The sequence below is a fragment of the Diceros bicornis genome, unplaced genomic scaffold (assembly GCF_020826845.1).
Source record: "Diceros bicornis minor isolate mBicDic1 unplaced genomic scaffold, mDicBic1.mat.cur scaffold_901_ctg1, whole genome shotgun sequence".
NCBI classification, from domain to species: domain Eukaryota; kingdom Metazoa; phylum Chordata; class Mammalia; order Perissodactyla; family Rhinocerotidae; genus Diceros; species Diceros bicornis.
The window spans coordinates 1-15,299 of NW_026691782.1; the positions used below are offsets into that span (position 1 = coordinate 1).

Genomic DNA, 15,299 nt, shown 5'->3' on the forward strand with positions numbered 1-15,299 from the left:
ATCGCCACCATCCTCTCCAGAACTTTCTCACTTGCCACACTGAAACTCCATCCCCATTCAACAATAACTCCCCAGTGCCACTTCTCCCAGCCCCTGGGACCTACCGTTCTCCCTTCCGTCTCCATCAATCTGACTACTCTAGGGACCTCATGTAAATGGAATCATACGATATTTGTCCTTTGGTGTCTGGCTTCTTTTGCTTAGCTACACGTCTGAAAGGTTCAGCCGTGCTGCGGCGCGTGTCAGAACCTCATTCCTCCGTCAGGCGAAATAATCTTCCGCTGTGTGTATAGACCCCGTTTTGTCTACCCGCTCCTCCGTCCCTGGACGCTTGACTTGTCTCCACCTCTTGGCTCTTGTCCACAGTGCTGCTCTGAACACGGGTCTACAAACCTCTGTTCAAGTCCCCCGCTTTCAGTCCTTTGGGGGTGTATACCCAGAAGTGGAATGGCTGGATCCTCTGGTCATTCTGGGTGTCATTTTTGGAGGAACCACCGCACCGTTTTCCACAGCGGCTGCAACATTTGCGCTCCACCGGGAAGGCCCAGGGTTCCGGTTTCTCCAGGCCCTGGCCAACACGTCTCCTTTTCCCTTGTGTTGAGACTCGCCAGCCTGCTGGGTGTCAAGTGGTCTGTCATTGCGGTCTGGCTGCAGACCAGCACTTGAGAAGAGTATGTTTTCAGCCCTCTGGCTTCAAATGCTTATTCGGCTTCTATACGGTTGTCTCTACTGAAATCTTAACTAAGTCATTGTCGTGATCTGCGTTACTCAGTGAAGAGTCATAACAGAAGAAGTGAGAAGAGTGTGCTCCCCAGCATCCTAGAGTCAAAGTGTTCTAGAGATCTGGGAAAGTAGTTACCTGGTTACTACTAGGTATCTTCGTCCTGATGCATCCTTTCAATAGGAAATAAGAGTTCTGGAAATCTTATCATAAAGAATTACAAAATGTTGTATATCTTGTTATAATTATAAGGAATTCATGGAAATCTCAGATGTGAGCGACCACACGAGCCGAACTGTAAGGGATGTGCCAGCTCGGCTGATGCCAGCCAGGAGCATCACATGGTAGGTCTCTGATGCTATATCGGATCCCGAGCCACAACCGATCCCAGGCTCTCCAGCCAAGAGAGGGTGAGGCCTGCAGAATCCAGCCAGAGCCAGCCTGAGGAGGAGACAGCTTGCTTCAAGTCAGGGGGGAGGCCGTGGGAGGGAAATCCCTTGATGGCTTTTTCCAAGTGAATTCAACCATCATCCTGTAACCGGTTTCCTACCCACCCTCGGGGAACAAGAGGCAGAGGCAAGGTATCTTTCTGTGTTTTGCACAGTAGGTGAGGTGAGTAGGGCCCACCATACCTTGAGGGCTATGAAAATGGTTTCACTTAATTTATTAAATGGACCTGATGACAATGGTGGCTGTGAAGGTCAAAATAGGGTGAGTCCTGTACATTGTCAAGCATGTGGACCATTCTCAGAAGCTCCTGTCGATACTGCTCAGGATATTAACACGTCCCGGGGCGCCTGCAACACCCTTGTTGAAGGGAGGGACAGAGCCCTCACTCTGCCCTGGCTCTCTCTCCCTTTTTATTTTTTATTTTTATTTATTTATTTATTTATTTATTTATTTATTTATTTATTTATTGCTGAGGAAGATTGGCCCTGAGGTAACGTCTGTTGCCAATCTTCCCCTCTTTTTCTTCGTTTTTGCTGAGGATGATCTCTGCCCGTCCTCCTCTCTTTTGTATGTGCGGTGGCGCGGCAGCACGGCTTGATGAGCAGTGCGTGGGTCCGCTCCCGGGATCCGAACCTGCGAACCCCAGGCCGAAGAAGCAGAGCGGGCGGACCCGACCACCACGCCACCGGGCGGGCCCCCTGGCTCTCTTTTATGTGACATGTATCAGGGAGAACAAGAGCTCAGGAAGACAGGTCTGAGGAAGAGAGAGGAAGAAGAGGACGAGGGGGAGGAGGGAGAGGAGTGCATGGGAGGGAGGAGGAGGAAAATGACCGCGAGGAGGGGGAGGAGAAAACAGCGGGAACTAACCCAAGTCCACAGCACCCGACCAGCACAGGAAACCCGCGCTGCTTTTTAGGGGACCTGCAGCCAGAGGCGTGGTGGCGGAGCACAGCACGGAGGATGTCGCATGCTCCACAATCGCGTCCAGGGCCAAAGCAAGGGCCACGTGCAGTGTGAGCATTCTCGGATGCAAGAAACACTGGGCAGGCTTCTACACTTGTGCTCTGACGGGGTCGGGGGTCGTTACTCCCAACCTGGAGTACTTGTTGCTTTCGCAAGGGATGGCTTGGGTTTCTTGCACCCTGCATCTGAGCACCCAGAGAGCTCCGCAAACACAGGCCCAAGCTCCCTCTCCCCCGCACCGGTGGAGAGCACGGCTGGCTCTGCTTTCAGCGCATTCTTGCAAAAACCCAGCAAGCAGTCTCCTAGCTCATTCTTGCCTCTGAACCACTAGCCCGATTCCTGGACCCTCGGGGGGCGCATGGAAGAGAACCAGAGTCCCATTCGTTCTTGGGGAGGGGAGAGTCCTGCTCCCAGCCCACAAGGCAAGGGAAAGGACCTTCCCTTCAGCGCGCTGGGGCTGCTAGGGGCTCCGCGCTTTCTCCAGCCCTCTGTGTGCATCTCTCGCTCTGCAAGACCCAAGGGCAAGGAGCCCGCGCCCAGCGGCGGGCCTCGAGGGCCAGGCGGAGAGACGTTCTCCCGACACTGCCCCAAGGGCTCCCGGGGTTCGTGTGAGGTCTCGTTGCCCCGCCCCTACCCGCGCCCCAAATCCGCGGGCACCATCCAGCAAAGCCCCTTCCTCAGGCCAGTCCCCCGGCCCCGACGGACGCGGGAGGCGTCAGCTAAGCCGCAAGTTGGAGCTCCCCTGCCCCACACTTGCACGCCCCCTCCCAGCACCCTGCCGGCCAGCGCTCCACCCACTTGCGGGCCCCGCCCCGGCCGCCCGCGCGCCCCAGCAGGTCCCACCCACCGCACGCACGGCGCGACTGCACGTGAGGAGAAGAGCAGTCGTCTAAGCCGGAGCCTGTAGACCTGGCCGCTGGAGCCGATGCGCTATAAAGCGAAGCCGGCGCCAGCAAGAGGACCCCGCCCAGGGATGGCCGCGGCTCGCCGCGCAGAGTCTGCGGGGGCGCCCCGCTGCGTCCGCGGCATGGAGCCTGCGCCCGGGGGCAGCCGCCGGGGAGTCGTGGAGCTCCGGGAAGAACTGCAAGGTGAGTGCCTGGACCGGGACAGGTGCTTTGGGCAACTCCAGGAAACGTCCTTTCCCTGGGAGAGGCGGGAGCACGGGACGCCGCTGCTGCGCCGCCGCCTTCGCTGCTCTCAGCTCGCGGGCCTGCGCCTCCCTCTGCCCCCCGCCCGCCCCCCGCCCCCCGCCCCCGGCCCCCGGCCCCCGCCGCCCGCGCTCCCACGCCCGGATGTGTCTCTTTTCCTCTCCGGAGACGAAGCCCTCCGCGATCTCAGGGATGGGAACAGGAGGAGACATCGTCGAGGAGGATCGAAGGTCCGAAGCTGAGCAGGGAGCAGCGGACGAAGGAGAACAAGGCCAGGTTGGCGCAGGAGCTCGGGGCCCCGTGGACCCGGAGAAGGAGGAAGGCGGCGGCGGCTGGGAGCCCCCGCAGCAGGAGCAGCAGCTTCAGGAGCCCTCCCACGTGGCCCCCGAGGGTCTGCAGCCCCGCGACAGGCAGCCGGGCCTCCCCCGCCACACGTTCACCGGGTTGCGCCTGAAGGGGCTGGAGAGCGTTTTCCAGCGCACTCAATACCCCGACGTGTTCAGCGCGCGGTAAGCCGCTTGCTCTGGAGGCGCCCGGTGCTCTAGGGCGCTCGGGCTCCTCCGTCCAGTCCCGGGGCGCCTGCGGGGCTTTCCCGGGTCTCTTTCCCTCCACTCCAGAGCCAGAGCTCCCAAGCGGGCTCCAGGCCACTGGAGTCTGCCCGCCCTTGAGCCCGCGGTGGGGGCGATGCCCACCGCGCATCAAGGGAAATGTCTGCAGGCAGTACAGCAGTGGCTCAAGCCAGGGAACTTTGGCCGCGCTCCTGTTTGGGGAAAGCGGGTTCTGTTGGATCAGGACGGATCAGGGGGAGGAGAGTGAGGCACCGTCGTGCAAGTGCACGGCTGGATCTTGCCTTAACTTACAAGGGTGATCCTTTGGTCCTCGTGGAATTCTCGTGCATTAGTCTTGAGTTTGAAACCCTACCTTAAGAATCGTGAATCCTGAGTCCTGAGTTTCTCAGCGCTCCCTTAAGCTTTGCACACAAAGGAAAATCGCCCCTGAAGCCAGGCTGGAGCTGGCTGTGACCCAAGCGCACAATGCTGGGGCATTTGGGAGGAGAGACGCTGGGAAGCCAGCATGAAATGCGCATTGTCTATCTCGCGACCCCCACGACTCCCGATAGTGACTGTTTGCCATTTTCTCCCCTCAGAAAGGAGCTCGCCTTCCTCCTGGATGTGGCTGAACCCAGAGCGCAGGTCAGTGAACCTGAACACGGCGATTCTGCAGGGCCGCCGGTCTAGAACCTGCTTCAGGACTTGGACACTTTGGTTCTAGTCGTTCTCACCTTGTTGTTTTTTGTTGCCCTTTCCATGTCTGGGGAGCGAGTTTTGAAATGTGGGGGCTTTGGCAAGTGGAACCTGGGATATGTCGGGCCCCGCCTATGGAAATTGCCCATTCTCAGAGGGAGCGTGAGTTCCTAAAGGGAAAACAATAAAATCCAAGAGAACCCAACCGCTTCTCCTCTTCTCTGTACAAAATGAAAGATGAGTAAAGGTCAGTCCTTCTCACAGTGCTGGTATCTTTTCGGCAGCACTTCTGCGTGGAGTCATGTCGGGGCTCAGTGTCCTTTGGGAAGGATGCACCTTCATGCACCGAGGGCCTAGGTGAGGAGAGGGGTCAGCTGTTTTCACTGACGTCAAATGTTGAACACCGGGCCCGAGCTCTTAGCTACATGAGTGAATTTAGGAATATTCAGGCCCTGGGGTCAGGGAGTAACCCACACCCAGAGATCACACTACACGAGTCACGCCTGTGTGTTTCCTGATGCCGGGAGCCTGGCGGGCGGGGAGACAGCGGGAAAGTCCAAGGGCCTGGTCCTCCTGCTCTTGCTGTCAGCCTGTAGGAAAGCAGGGCAGGAAGGGGCAGCCCGACAGTTTCCCTTTCCGCAGTGCTTCCGTGTGTCAGACTGGAAAGGTTGCTGAGAGGGTGACATCGTGGCGGAGGCTGGGAGGCAGGTGTGCCAGCTGGAACTCTGTCTCAGCATCGCAACAGACAGAAACGATGTTGAATCAGGTTCCACTGACCTAAGAAGGGTGAAAAGGTTAGAGAAGAGTTCCTTACAGTCCCACTTCTACCTACAGATGTGGCACAGGTTCCACTTTAGGACTGAGTATTCTCCTGAGGAATTTCTCACATCTAATGATAGACATATATATGTACATGTCTGGCGTGTGCGTGAGGAAGATTGGCCATGAGCTAACATCCGTTGCCAATCTTAGTCTTTTTGCTGAGGAAGATTGGCCCTGAGCTAACATCCGTGCCCATCTTCCTCCAATTTTTATATGTGGGACGCCGCCACAGCATGGCTTTGTTAAGCGGTGCGTAGGTCCGCGCCCTGGATCCCAGCCCACCAACCCCGGGCCGCCGAAGCGGAGCGTGTCAGCATAACCGCTATGCCACCGGCCCGGCCTGTAGTGATATGTATTTTTGATGGTACTGTTTTGGAGAGGTGGGTTTTGTGGAATTTCTTCTTCTTGAGGGGGGGCGTGGGGGCGGCTTTCCATTCAGGCCAGAGTCTTACCTGTGTTCATTTGAAATACCTTTGGATTTGCTCAGGCAATGATGACTAATCTGTAGGTGCACAGGTTACCACGTGAGACCGTAGAGAACCATCAGTTGGATTAGGAGAGAATTTGTCCGAAAGAGAAACCAAATCCAGGCTGAGTTTCCTAGCTCTGCTCCACGGTGCGCCTGTGAGTGCAGTGATGGGAAGGGGCTGCAGGTCCGGTCTTGGTGAGTTGCAGTGAATCGAGACCCACTTGGACTAAATTTTCCTCAACCCTACAGGCTGAAATATCAAGGCGGTGTCCGGGGCGTCAGCAACTCTGCTGTCCCGGTCAGCCGAGCCACAAACCCCCTGGGCCCTCCATAACCAGCCCTTCCTTGCCACACCATCTTTTTTCAGTCCCCAGAGGTTTCAGAGGGTGAAGGGCCCCTTAGACACCCTTGAGGGAAACCTGTTCAAAAATCCAGCCTGCTCCCATTGACTATTTCCTTTAGACGGAAGGAGCTTTGACCATGCTCAGCTTCCCCCACACCCCGGGGTGTGGGGGGGACACTATCCCTAGAGAGCAGGGGGCAGAGGCAGCAGGACAGCAGGATGCTCCGCCGTCAGGAGACCGACACGTCTTCATCCCGTTACCAGGCGTGGCATGAAGAGCAGGGAGTGGGTGCCGTTCACCAGCTAGACCCGCATCCGAGAGCCAGGAAAACCAGCAAAGACTATTGAAGGTGGGAGGAGAGAGACAAAGCAAGAAGGCTAGTCCAAACTTGGCACAGAGTAGACGCTCACCGAGCCAAAACAGAACCCAGGTTCCGATGCAGATGCGTTCCTGACATCTCCTTCCACAGCCCCCATCCCAAGGTCAAGCAAGAGGAGCTGCCTTTCCTCTTTTGCTCTCCTGCCTACCCTCCTTTGATCTCAACTGGTCTCCTGAAGGGAGTCCACCAGAATGGAGATATTCATAAGGAAGGAGGGAAAGTCCCACCAGGGAGGGAGGGTCTCACAATGTGATGGGCCCTGGCCCAGGTCCCCAGCCCTAACACCCCAAGACACATCCAGGCTGGTCCTATTTCTTCACTTGGACCAGCAGACATTTCCAAGAATATCCAAAGAATGCTATGGGCCCAGCCACCACCTCAAAACCTCCACCGCAACAGGGAGTCAGACCGAGATCTTGCCTGGTGTTCCGTTGGGCCTGCTGCCCTTTGTTTCACATAGAGACTTAGCCTTCGGGGGTCTCCATGGCCAAACCTGTCCTTCCGTTAGGAATGTATTCTATCCTTTCCAAACTCCGCCTAACCTCCAGCTTACAAGAGTGTTCGCTCCACTCTTTCCCAACGAGACCCAAGGAGGCAGACCACGGTGCTGGTCAAGATGGGGGTGTGAAGAGATGAGGAAAGAGAGCTCCTAGTCATCCGGTGGCTGTCCGAGAAGTAGCAACCAAATCCAAGGCCACAAATTGAGGTCCGTTCGCCTCGGCCTGCTCCTTCTCACCCTTCCTTCCCCTGAGAACCAGGAGAGGACTTGAAGCCACAGGCAACAGACCAATGGGATTTGGGATAACTCTTCACCCTCCCTCGACCTCTCAGGGCCTGTACAAACGAACCTTGTTACTGCTTTACCGAGTGACCGCCCCAAGCCCAAACTCTGCTTAGATTCCTCACTCACGAAGCGCCCGAGCCTCAATGTCTTTGTCCCGTCAGTTCCTCACAAACTGATGGTTTCTTTGTCTAAAACGTATAAAAATGCTTGCTTGGGTCATTTCTTCAGGTCCCATTTCTGTGAGACCTCCTTACGTACAAGTCAGTACGGTTTTTTTCTCTCTCTCCTCTCAGTCTGCCTTGTGTCAATGTAACGATTAGACCAGCCCTAAGAACCCAGGAAGGTGGGGGCGGGGGCACGTCCGCCGGCCTGACACAGAAGTGCAACGAGCGTGTGTCTCAGTAACTCGTTTTTCCAACAAGAAGTGAGCATTGATAGATGGTAGGGTTGTGTTTTTCACATCCACAGATTTAAGTAATTCTTCTTATCTCTAGAGAGCCATAGCTAACTATATACCACTCATTATTTCTAGGAATGATCCATCCTTCCTTTAAAATAAGGTTACAGACGAGCAGTATGTTTTCCATCATCTGGGCTTCAAGCGCTTTTCCAGTTATACCTCTGAGCCTCTAGTTAGATGTTGACATAGGTGCCACTACTGATCTACCCGTTCCATGCCTCCCTTCTTTCCTTACTCGTTATCTACCTTTCCAAGATCTTCAAGAGGAGAGAAGTGGCGCCTCAGAAGAATGTGCTTTTCAACGTCCTGGTTTCAATTACCTTTCTAGGTTTCCCCAGTTGTCTCTGGAGGAGTAGGTACCCGATTACCACGAATCATCGCTAGGACTAACAATTCCCCGTTGTTCCCGCGGGAAACGGGGAATTGAGAGAGATCTGTTTCTCAGCTTCCTGCCTTCACCGACTCATTCAGATCGTATCCAGTTGTCTCTATATGAGTCTAAACTCGATCAATTCCTTTCCTTACAGTACTACTTCCACAGTCCAAGGAGATAGGAAAATTTAGACGTGAGAAGGGAGAAGGGCTTTTCCAACATCCTCAATAGACCAGTGTATCTTGTTGTATCTAGATCCCTCTGATAACTAGTCACCTAGGGAGGACCAATTTCCTCTTGGACTAGTGCGCTGCTTCAACAACATAGAAGAATGTAGACGTGAGAATAACTCGCTTTCCATTTCCCGGTCGCATGTCACGATCGCCGGCTAGCTCCGCTCAACTTGTCGCCTAGGGACCCTCCGCTCTCTCTTGTACTAGCTCCTTATTCAGACGAGAGAGAAGAAGCTGGTGTGGAGAAGAGGGATTTTACAGCTCCCCGGATTCATCGATTCTCTCAGTCACCTCTAGTTCACACCGGTAAAGGAGCTGCCTAGGTATCACTAGTTCTGTCTGGCACTACGCCTGGATTCCCACAGGAAATGTGAATTGAGGGTTGAGAAGATGGTGTGTGGGGGCTGGGTGACTTCCACTTCAGTTCTGGAAATGAGCCCCAAATGGCCTCTGTCTGTTGGCCCCTGGCTTGTCTATGTCTTCGCTGCAGGCTGACACCTCCGCCCTCAAAAGCCTGCTGGAGACCCACTCCCATTTTTACACATCCACTTGTTTTCCTCATAGAGGAAAGAACCATATGGGGAACCATTTGGAGCCCGGCTGCTTGACGTACCCCGTGAGGTTGTGCCCCACACCTGCTCGCCACAGATAGGAGAAGGCCTGGGCCCCAAAGACCGCAAGTCGCCGCTGCCCCTCGGTGCTCTGTGACCCAGATAGTCTCCAAGGTGCTGCTAGGTGACGTCCCCTAGACGCGGAGGCCCCCGCGCTGATCCCCTTCTCCCGCAGGCGTTCACTCGCCTTCCTCCCCCTCCCGAGGGCGGCACCCACGGGCCTTAGCCTCTCTGGACAGGCTCCTGCTGTGAAGGACTTCCCCACTCACAAAGCTGGCAAGTCCTGGCCCAGAGAAAGCTTGTGTGTCCTACTGCCACCTTGTGGTCATCCGTTTGTCCTCGGTCAGCCCAGAAATCCCTTGCACGTCTACAACTCATTCCCCTGGTTGACTCCAGGTAGCCCTAGTTCACAGCTGACCTAGATCCCACTGCATAGCTCTTCAATTTTAACTGCTTGTTAGAACAAGGAAGAAGAATTTGGACATGAGCTGATGCTGGTCTTCAGCTTTCTGGTGTGGACTGGTTATTCTAGTTATCACTAGTTATCCGTACTCAGATAATCATCTAGGGCCCCCTCCGTATCTATGGTACTGACTCATTATTCCAAAAGAAAATCGGAATTTAGATTTCAGAAGAATGTCTGTTTCCACTTCCGGGCATCAAGGAGTATTCGGGGTTCTCTCTAGAGATCTCCTGGAAGCGAGTTTCCTGTGCACCACTATTCATCTCAGACTGATCGTGCTTTCAACCTAAAATAGAACGTTCGATTGAGAGGCTATGTTTTCCAATTCAAGGAAGGCCTCCACTCCTTCCACTCATGTTCCTTGGGTGATTAGTTCCCTCTGCACCCGGGTTCATCTACATTAGTAACTTCTGAATGCAGCCAGGAGAAGAAGAATTGAGAGTCCGGAAGAAGCTACATCTCAGCGCCTAACTTCAACTACTTATTCTGGACATCTCTAGCTCTCTCGAAGGAAGGAGACACCTGGTGCCAATATCTATAGGACGCAATCCCTGTTGCGACACGACCTGAGACTCATATTACTTTATTGTGGTAAAATACACATAGCATAGCATTTACCCTCTTAACCCTTTGTAAGTGTACAGTTCAGTGGCATTAAAGACGTTCCCAGGGTCGTGCCGCCATCGCCACCATCCATCTCCAGAACTTTCTCACTTGCCACACTGAAACTCCATCCCCATTCAACAATAACTCCCCAGTGCCACTTCTCCCAGCCCCTGGGACCTACCGTTCTCCCTTCCGTCTCCATCAATCTGACTACTCTAGGGACCTCATGTAAATGGAATCATACGATATTTGTCCTTTGGTGTCTGGCTTCTTTTGCTTAGCTACACGTCTGAAAGGTTCAGCCGTGCTGCGGCGCGTGTCAGAACCTCATTCCTCCGTCAGGCGAAATAATCTTCCGCTGTGTGTATAGACCCCGTTTTGTCTACCCGCTCCTCCGTCCCTGGACGCTTGACTTGTCTCCACCTCTTGGCTCTTGTCCACAGTGCTGCTCTGAACACGGGTCTACAAACCTCTGTTCAAGTCCCCGCTTTCAGTCCTTTGGGGGTGTATACCCAGAAGTGGAATGGCTGGATCCTCTGGTCATTCTGGGTGTCATTTTTGGAGGAACCACCGCACCGTTTTCCACAGCGGCTGCAACATTTGCGCTCCCACCGGGAAGGCCCAGGGTTCCGGTTTCTCCAGGCCCTGGCCAACACGTCTCCTTTTCCCTTGTGTTGAGACTCGCCAGCCTGCTGGGTGTCAAGTGGTCTGTCATTGCGGTCTGGCTGCAGACCAGCACTTGAGAAGAGTATGTTTTCAGCCCTCTGGCTTCAAATGCTTATTCGGCTTCTATACGGTTGTCTCTACTGAAATCTTAACTAAGTCATTGTCGTGATCTGCGTTACTCAGTGAAGAGTCATAACAGAAGAAGTGAGAAGAGTGTGCTCCCCAGCATCCTAGAGTCAAAGTGTTCTAGAGATCTGGGAAAGTAGTTACCTGGTTACTACTAGGTATCTTCGTCCTGATGCATCCTTTCAATAGGAAATAAGAGTTCTGGAAATCTTATCATAAAGAATTACAAAATGTTGTATATCTTGTTATAATTATAAGGAATTCATGGAAATTTCAGATGTGAGCGACCACACGAGCCGAACTGTAAGGGATGTGCCAGCTCGGCTGATGCCAGCCAGGAGCATCACATGGTAGGTCTCTGATGCTATATCGGATCCCGAGCCACAACCGATCCCAGGCTCTCCAGCCAAGAGAGGGTGAGGCCTGCAGAATCCAGCCAGAGCCAGCCTGAGGAGGAGACAGCTTGCTTCAAGTCAGGGGGGAGGCCGTGGGAGGGAAATCCCTTGATGGCTTTTTCCAAGTGAATTCAACCATCATCCTGTAACCGGTTTCCTACCCACCCTCGGGGAACAAGAGGCAGAGGCAAGGTATCTTTCTGTGTTTTGCACAGTAGGTGAGGTGAGTAGGGCCCACCATACCTTGAGGGGCTATGAAAATGGTTTCACTTAATTTATTAAATGGACCTGATGACAATGGTGGCTGTGAAGGTCAAAATAGGGTGAGTCCTGTACATTGTCAAGCATGTGGACCATTCTCAGAAGCTCCTGTCGATACTGCTCAGGATATTAACACGTCCCGGGGCGCCTGCAACACCCTTGTTGAAGGGAGGGACAGAGCCCTCACTCTGCCCTGGCTCTCTCTCCCTTTTTATTTTTTATTTTTATTTATTTATTTATTTATTTATTTATTTATTTATTGCTGAGGAAGATTGGCCCTGAGGTAACGTCTGTTGCCAATCTTCCCCTCTTTTTCTTCGTTTTTGCTGAGGATGATCTCTGCCCGTCCTCCTCTCTTTTGTATGTGCGGTGGCGCGGCAGCACGGCTTGATGAGCAGTGCGTGGGTCCGCTCCCGGGATCCGAACCTGCGAACCCCAGGCCGAAGAAGCAGAGCGGGCGGACCCGACCACCACGCCACCGGGCGGGCCCCCTGGCTCTCTTTTATGTGACATGTATCAGGGGAGAACAAGAGCTCAGGAAGACAGGTCTGGAGGAAGAGAGAGGGAAGAAGAGGACGAGGGGGAGGAGGGAGAGGAGTGCATGGGAGGGAGGAGGAGGAAAATGACCGCGAGGAGGGGGAGGAGAAAACAGCGGGAACTAACCCAAGTCCACAGCACCCGACCAGCACAGGAAACCCGCGCGCTTTTTAGGGGACCTGCAGCCAGAGGCGTGGTGGCGGAGCACAGCACGGAGGATGTCGCATGCTCCACAATCGCGTCCAGGGCCAAAGCAAGGGCCACGTGCAGTGTGAGCATTCTCGGATGCAAGAAACACTGGGCAGGCTTCTACACTTGTGCTCTGACGGGGGTCGGGGGTCGTTACTCCCAACCTGGAGTACTTGTTGCTTTCGCAAGGGATGGCTTGGGTTTCTTGCACCCTGCATCTGAGCACCCAGAGAGCTCCGCAAACACAGGCCCAAGCTCCCTCTCCCCCGCACCGGTGGAGAGCACGGCTGGCTCTGCTTTCAGCGCATTCTTGCAAAAACCCAGCAAGCAGTCTCCTAGCTCATTCTTGCCTCTGAACCACTAGCCCGATTCCTGGACCTCGGGGGCGCATGGAAGAGAACCAGAGTCCCATTCGTTCTTGGGGAGGGGAGAGTCCTGCTCCCAGCCCACAAGGCAAGGGAAAGGACCTTCCCTTCAGCGCGCTGGGGCTGCTAGGGGCTCCGCGCTTTCTCCAGCCCTCTGTGTGCATCTCTCGCTCTGCAAGACCCAAGGGCAAGGAGCCCCGCGCCCAGCGGCGGGCCTCGAGGGCCAGGCGGAGAGACGTTCTCCCGACACTGCCCCAAGGGCTCCCGGGGTTCGTGTGAGGTCTCGTTGCCCCGCCCCTACCCGCGCCCCAAATCCGCGGGCACCATCCAGCAAAGCCCCTTCCTCAGGCCAGTCCCCCGGCCCCGACGGACGCGGGAGGCGTCAGCTAAGCCGCAAGTTGGAGCTCCCCTGCCCCACACTTGCACGCCCCCTCCCAGCACCCTGCCGGCCAGCGCTCCACCCACTTGCGGGCCCCGCCCCGGCCGCCCGCGCGCCCCAGCAGGTCCCACCCACCGCACGCACGGCGCGACTGCACGTGAGGAGAAGAGCAGTCGTCTAAGCCGGAGCCTGGAGACCTGGCCGCTGGAGCCGATGCGCTATAAAGCGAAGCCGGCGCCAGCAAGAGGACCCCGCCCAGGGATGGCCGCGGCTCGCCGCGCAGAGTCTGCGGGGGCGCCCCGCTGCGTCCGCGGCATGGAGCCTGCGCCCGGGGGCAGCCGCCGGGGAGTCGTGGAGCTCCGGGAAGAACTGCAAGGTGAGTGCCTGGACCGGGACAGGTGCTTTGGGCAACTCCAGGAAACGTCCTTTCCCTGGGAGAGGCGGGAGCACGGGACGCCGCTGCTGCGCCGCCGCCTTCGCTGCTCTCAGCTCGCGGGCCTGCGCCTCCCTCTGCCCCCCGCCCGCCCCCCGCCCCCCGCCCCCGGCCCCCGGCCCCCGCCGCCCGCGCTCCCACGCCCGGATGTGTCTCTTTTCCTCTCCGGAGACGAAGCCCTCCGCGATCTCAGGGATGGGAACAGGAGGAGACATCGTCGAGGAGGATCGAAGGTCCGAAGCTGAGCAGGGAGCAGCGGACGAAGGAGAACAAGGCCAGGTTGGCGCAGGAGCTCGGGGCCCCGTGGACCCGGAGAAGGAGGAAGGCGGCGGCGGCTGGGAGCCCCCGCAGCAGGAGCAGCAGCTTCAGGAGCCCTCCCACGTGGCCCCCGAGGGTCTGCAGCCCCGCGACAGGCAGCCGGGCCTCCCCCGCCACACGTTCACCGGGTTGCGCCTGAAGGGGCTGGAGAGCGTTTTCCAGCGCACTCAATACCCCGACGTGTTCAGCGCGCGGTAAGCCGCTTGCTCTGGAGGCGCCCGGTGCTCTAGGGCGCTCGGGCTCCTCCGTCCAGTCCCGGGGCGCCTGCGGGGCTTTCCCGGGTCTCTTTCCCTCCACTCCAGAGCCAGAGCTCCCCAGCGGGCTCCAGGCCACTGGAGTCTGCCCGCCCTTGAGCCCGCGGTGGGGGCGATGCCCACCGCGCATCAAGGGAAATGTCTGCAGGCAGTACAGCAGTGGCTCAAGCCAGGGAACTTTGGCCGCGCTCCTGTTTGGGGAAAGCGGGTTCTGTTGGATCAGGACGGATCAGGGGGAGGAGAGTGAGGCACCGTCGTGCAAGTGCACGGCTGGATCTTGCCTTAACTTACAAGGGTGATCCTTTGGTCCTCGTGGAATTCTCGTGCATTAGTCTTGAGTTTGAAACCCTACCTTAAGAATCGTGAATCCTGAGTCCTGAGTTTCTCAGCGCTCCCTTAAGCTTTGCACACAAAGGAAAATCGCCCCTGAAGCCAGGCTGGAGCTGGCTGTGACCCAAGCGCACAATGCTGGGGCATTTGGGAGGAGAGACGCTGGGAAGCCAGCATGAAATGCGCATTGTCTATCTCGCGACCCCCACGACTCCCGATAGTGACTGTTTGCCATTTTCTCCCCTCAGAAAGGAGCTCGCCTTCCTCCTGGATGTGGCTGAACCCAGAGCGCAGGTCAGTGAACCTGAACACGGCGATTCTGCAGGGCCGCCGGTCTAGAACCTGCTTCAGGACTTGGACACTTTGGTTCTAGTCGTTCTCACCTTGTTGTTTTTTGTTGCCCTTTCCATGTCTGGGGAGCGAGTTTTGAAATGTGGGGGCTTTGGCAAGTGGAACCTGGGATATGTCGGGCCCCGCCTATGGAAATTGCCCATTCTCAGAGGGAGCGTGAGTTCCTAAAGGGAAAACAATAAAATCCAAGAGAACCCAACCGCTTCTCCTCTTCTCTGTACAAAATGAAAGATGAGTAAAGGTCAGTCCTTCTCACAGTGCTGGTATCTTTTCGGCAGCACTTCTGCGTGGAGTCATGTCGGGGCTCAGTGTCCTTTGGGAAGGATGCACCTTCATGCACCGAGGGCCTAGGTGAGGAGAGGGGTCAGCTGTTTTCACTGACGTCAAATGTTGAACACCGGGCCCGAGCTCTTAGCTACATGAGTGAATTTAGGAATATTCAGGCCCTGGGGTCAGGGAGTAACCCACACCCAGAGATCACACTACACGAGTCACGCCTGTGTGTTTCCTGATGCCGGGAGCCTGGCGGGCGGGGAGACAGCGGGAAAGTCCAAGGGCCTGGTCCTCCTGCTCTTGCTGTCAGCCTGTAGGAAAGCAGGGCAGGAAGGGGCAGCCCGACAGTTTC

The 15,299-nt window shown here is 56.1% G+C and overlaps 2 protein-coding genes across 2 annotated transcripts; both read left to right on the forward strand.

Moving 5' to 3' along the window:
- The first annotated feature begins 3,426 nt into the window (after window positions 1-3,426).
- Window positions 3,427-4,731, forward strand: LOC131403796 (rhox homeobox family member 1-like). Its single transcript, XM_058538080.1, has 2 exons — window positions 3,427-3,791; window positions 4,430-4,731. The coding sequence occupies exons 1-2, from the start codon at window positions 3,427-3,429 to the stop codon at window positions 4,518-4,520; spliced, it is 456 nt and encodes a 151-aa protein (XP_058394063.1). The 3' UTR covers window positions 4,521-4,731.
- Window positions 4,732-13,573: 8,842 nt separating this feature from the next.
- LOC131403798 (rhox homeobox family member 1-like) lies at window positions 13,574-14,873 on the forward strand. Its single transcript, XM_058538082.1, has 2 exons — window positions 13,574-13,933; window positions 14,572-14,873. The coding sequence occupies exons 1-2, from the start codon at window positions 13,617-13,619 to the stop codon at window positions 14,660-14,662; spliced, it is 408 nt and encodes a 135-aa protein (XP_058394065.1). The 5' UTR covers window positions 13,574-13,616; the 3' UTR covers window positions 14,663-14,873.
- The last annotated feature ends 426 nt before the right edge of the window (window positions 14,874-15,299 follow it).

Coding starts and splice junctions, on each gene's coding strand:
- LOC131403798 (XM_058538082.1), top strand. CDS start 13,617: ATGGGAACAGGAGGAGACATCGTCGAGGAGGATCGAAGGTCCGAAGCT. Junction 13,934..14,571: donor CCCGACGTGTTCAGCGCGCG/GTAAGCCGCTTG, acceptor TTCTCCCCTCAG/AAAGGAGCTCGCCTTCCTCC.
- LOC131403796 (XM_058538080.1), top strand. CDS start 3,427: ATGTGTCTCTTTTCCTCTCCGGAGACGAAGCCCTCCGCGATCTCAGGG. Junction 3,792..4,429: donor CCCGACGTGTTCAGCGCGCG/GTAAGCCGCTTG, acceptor TTCTCCCCTCAG/AAAGGAGCTCGCCTTCCTCC.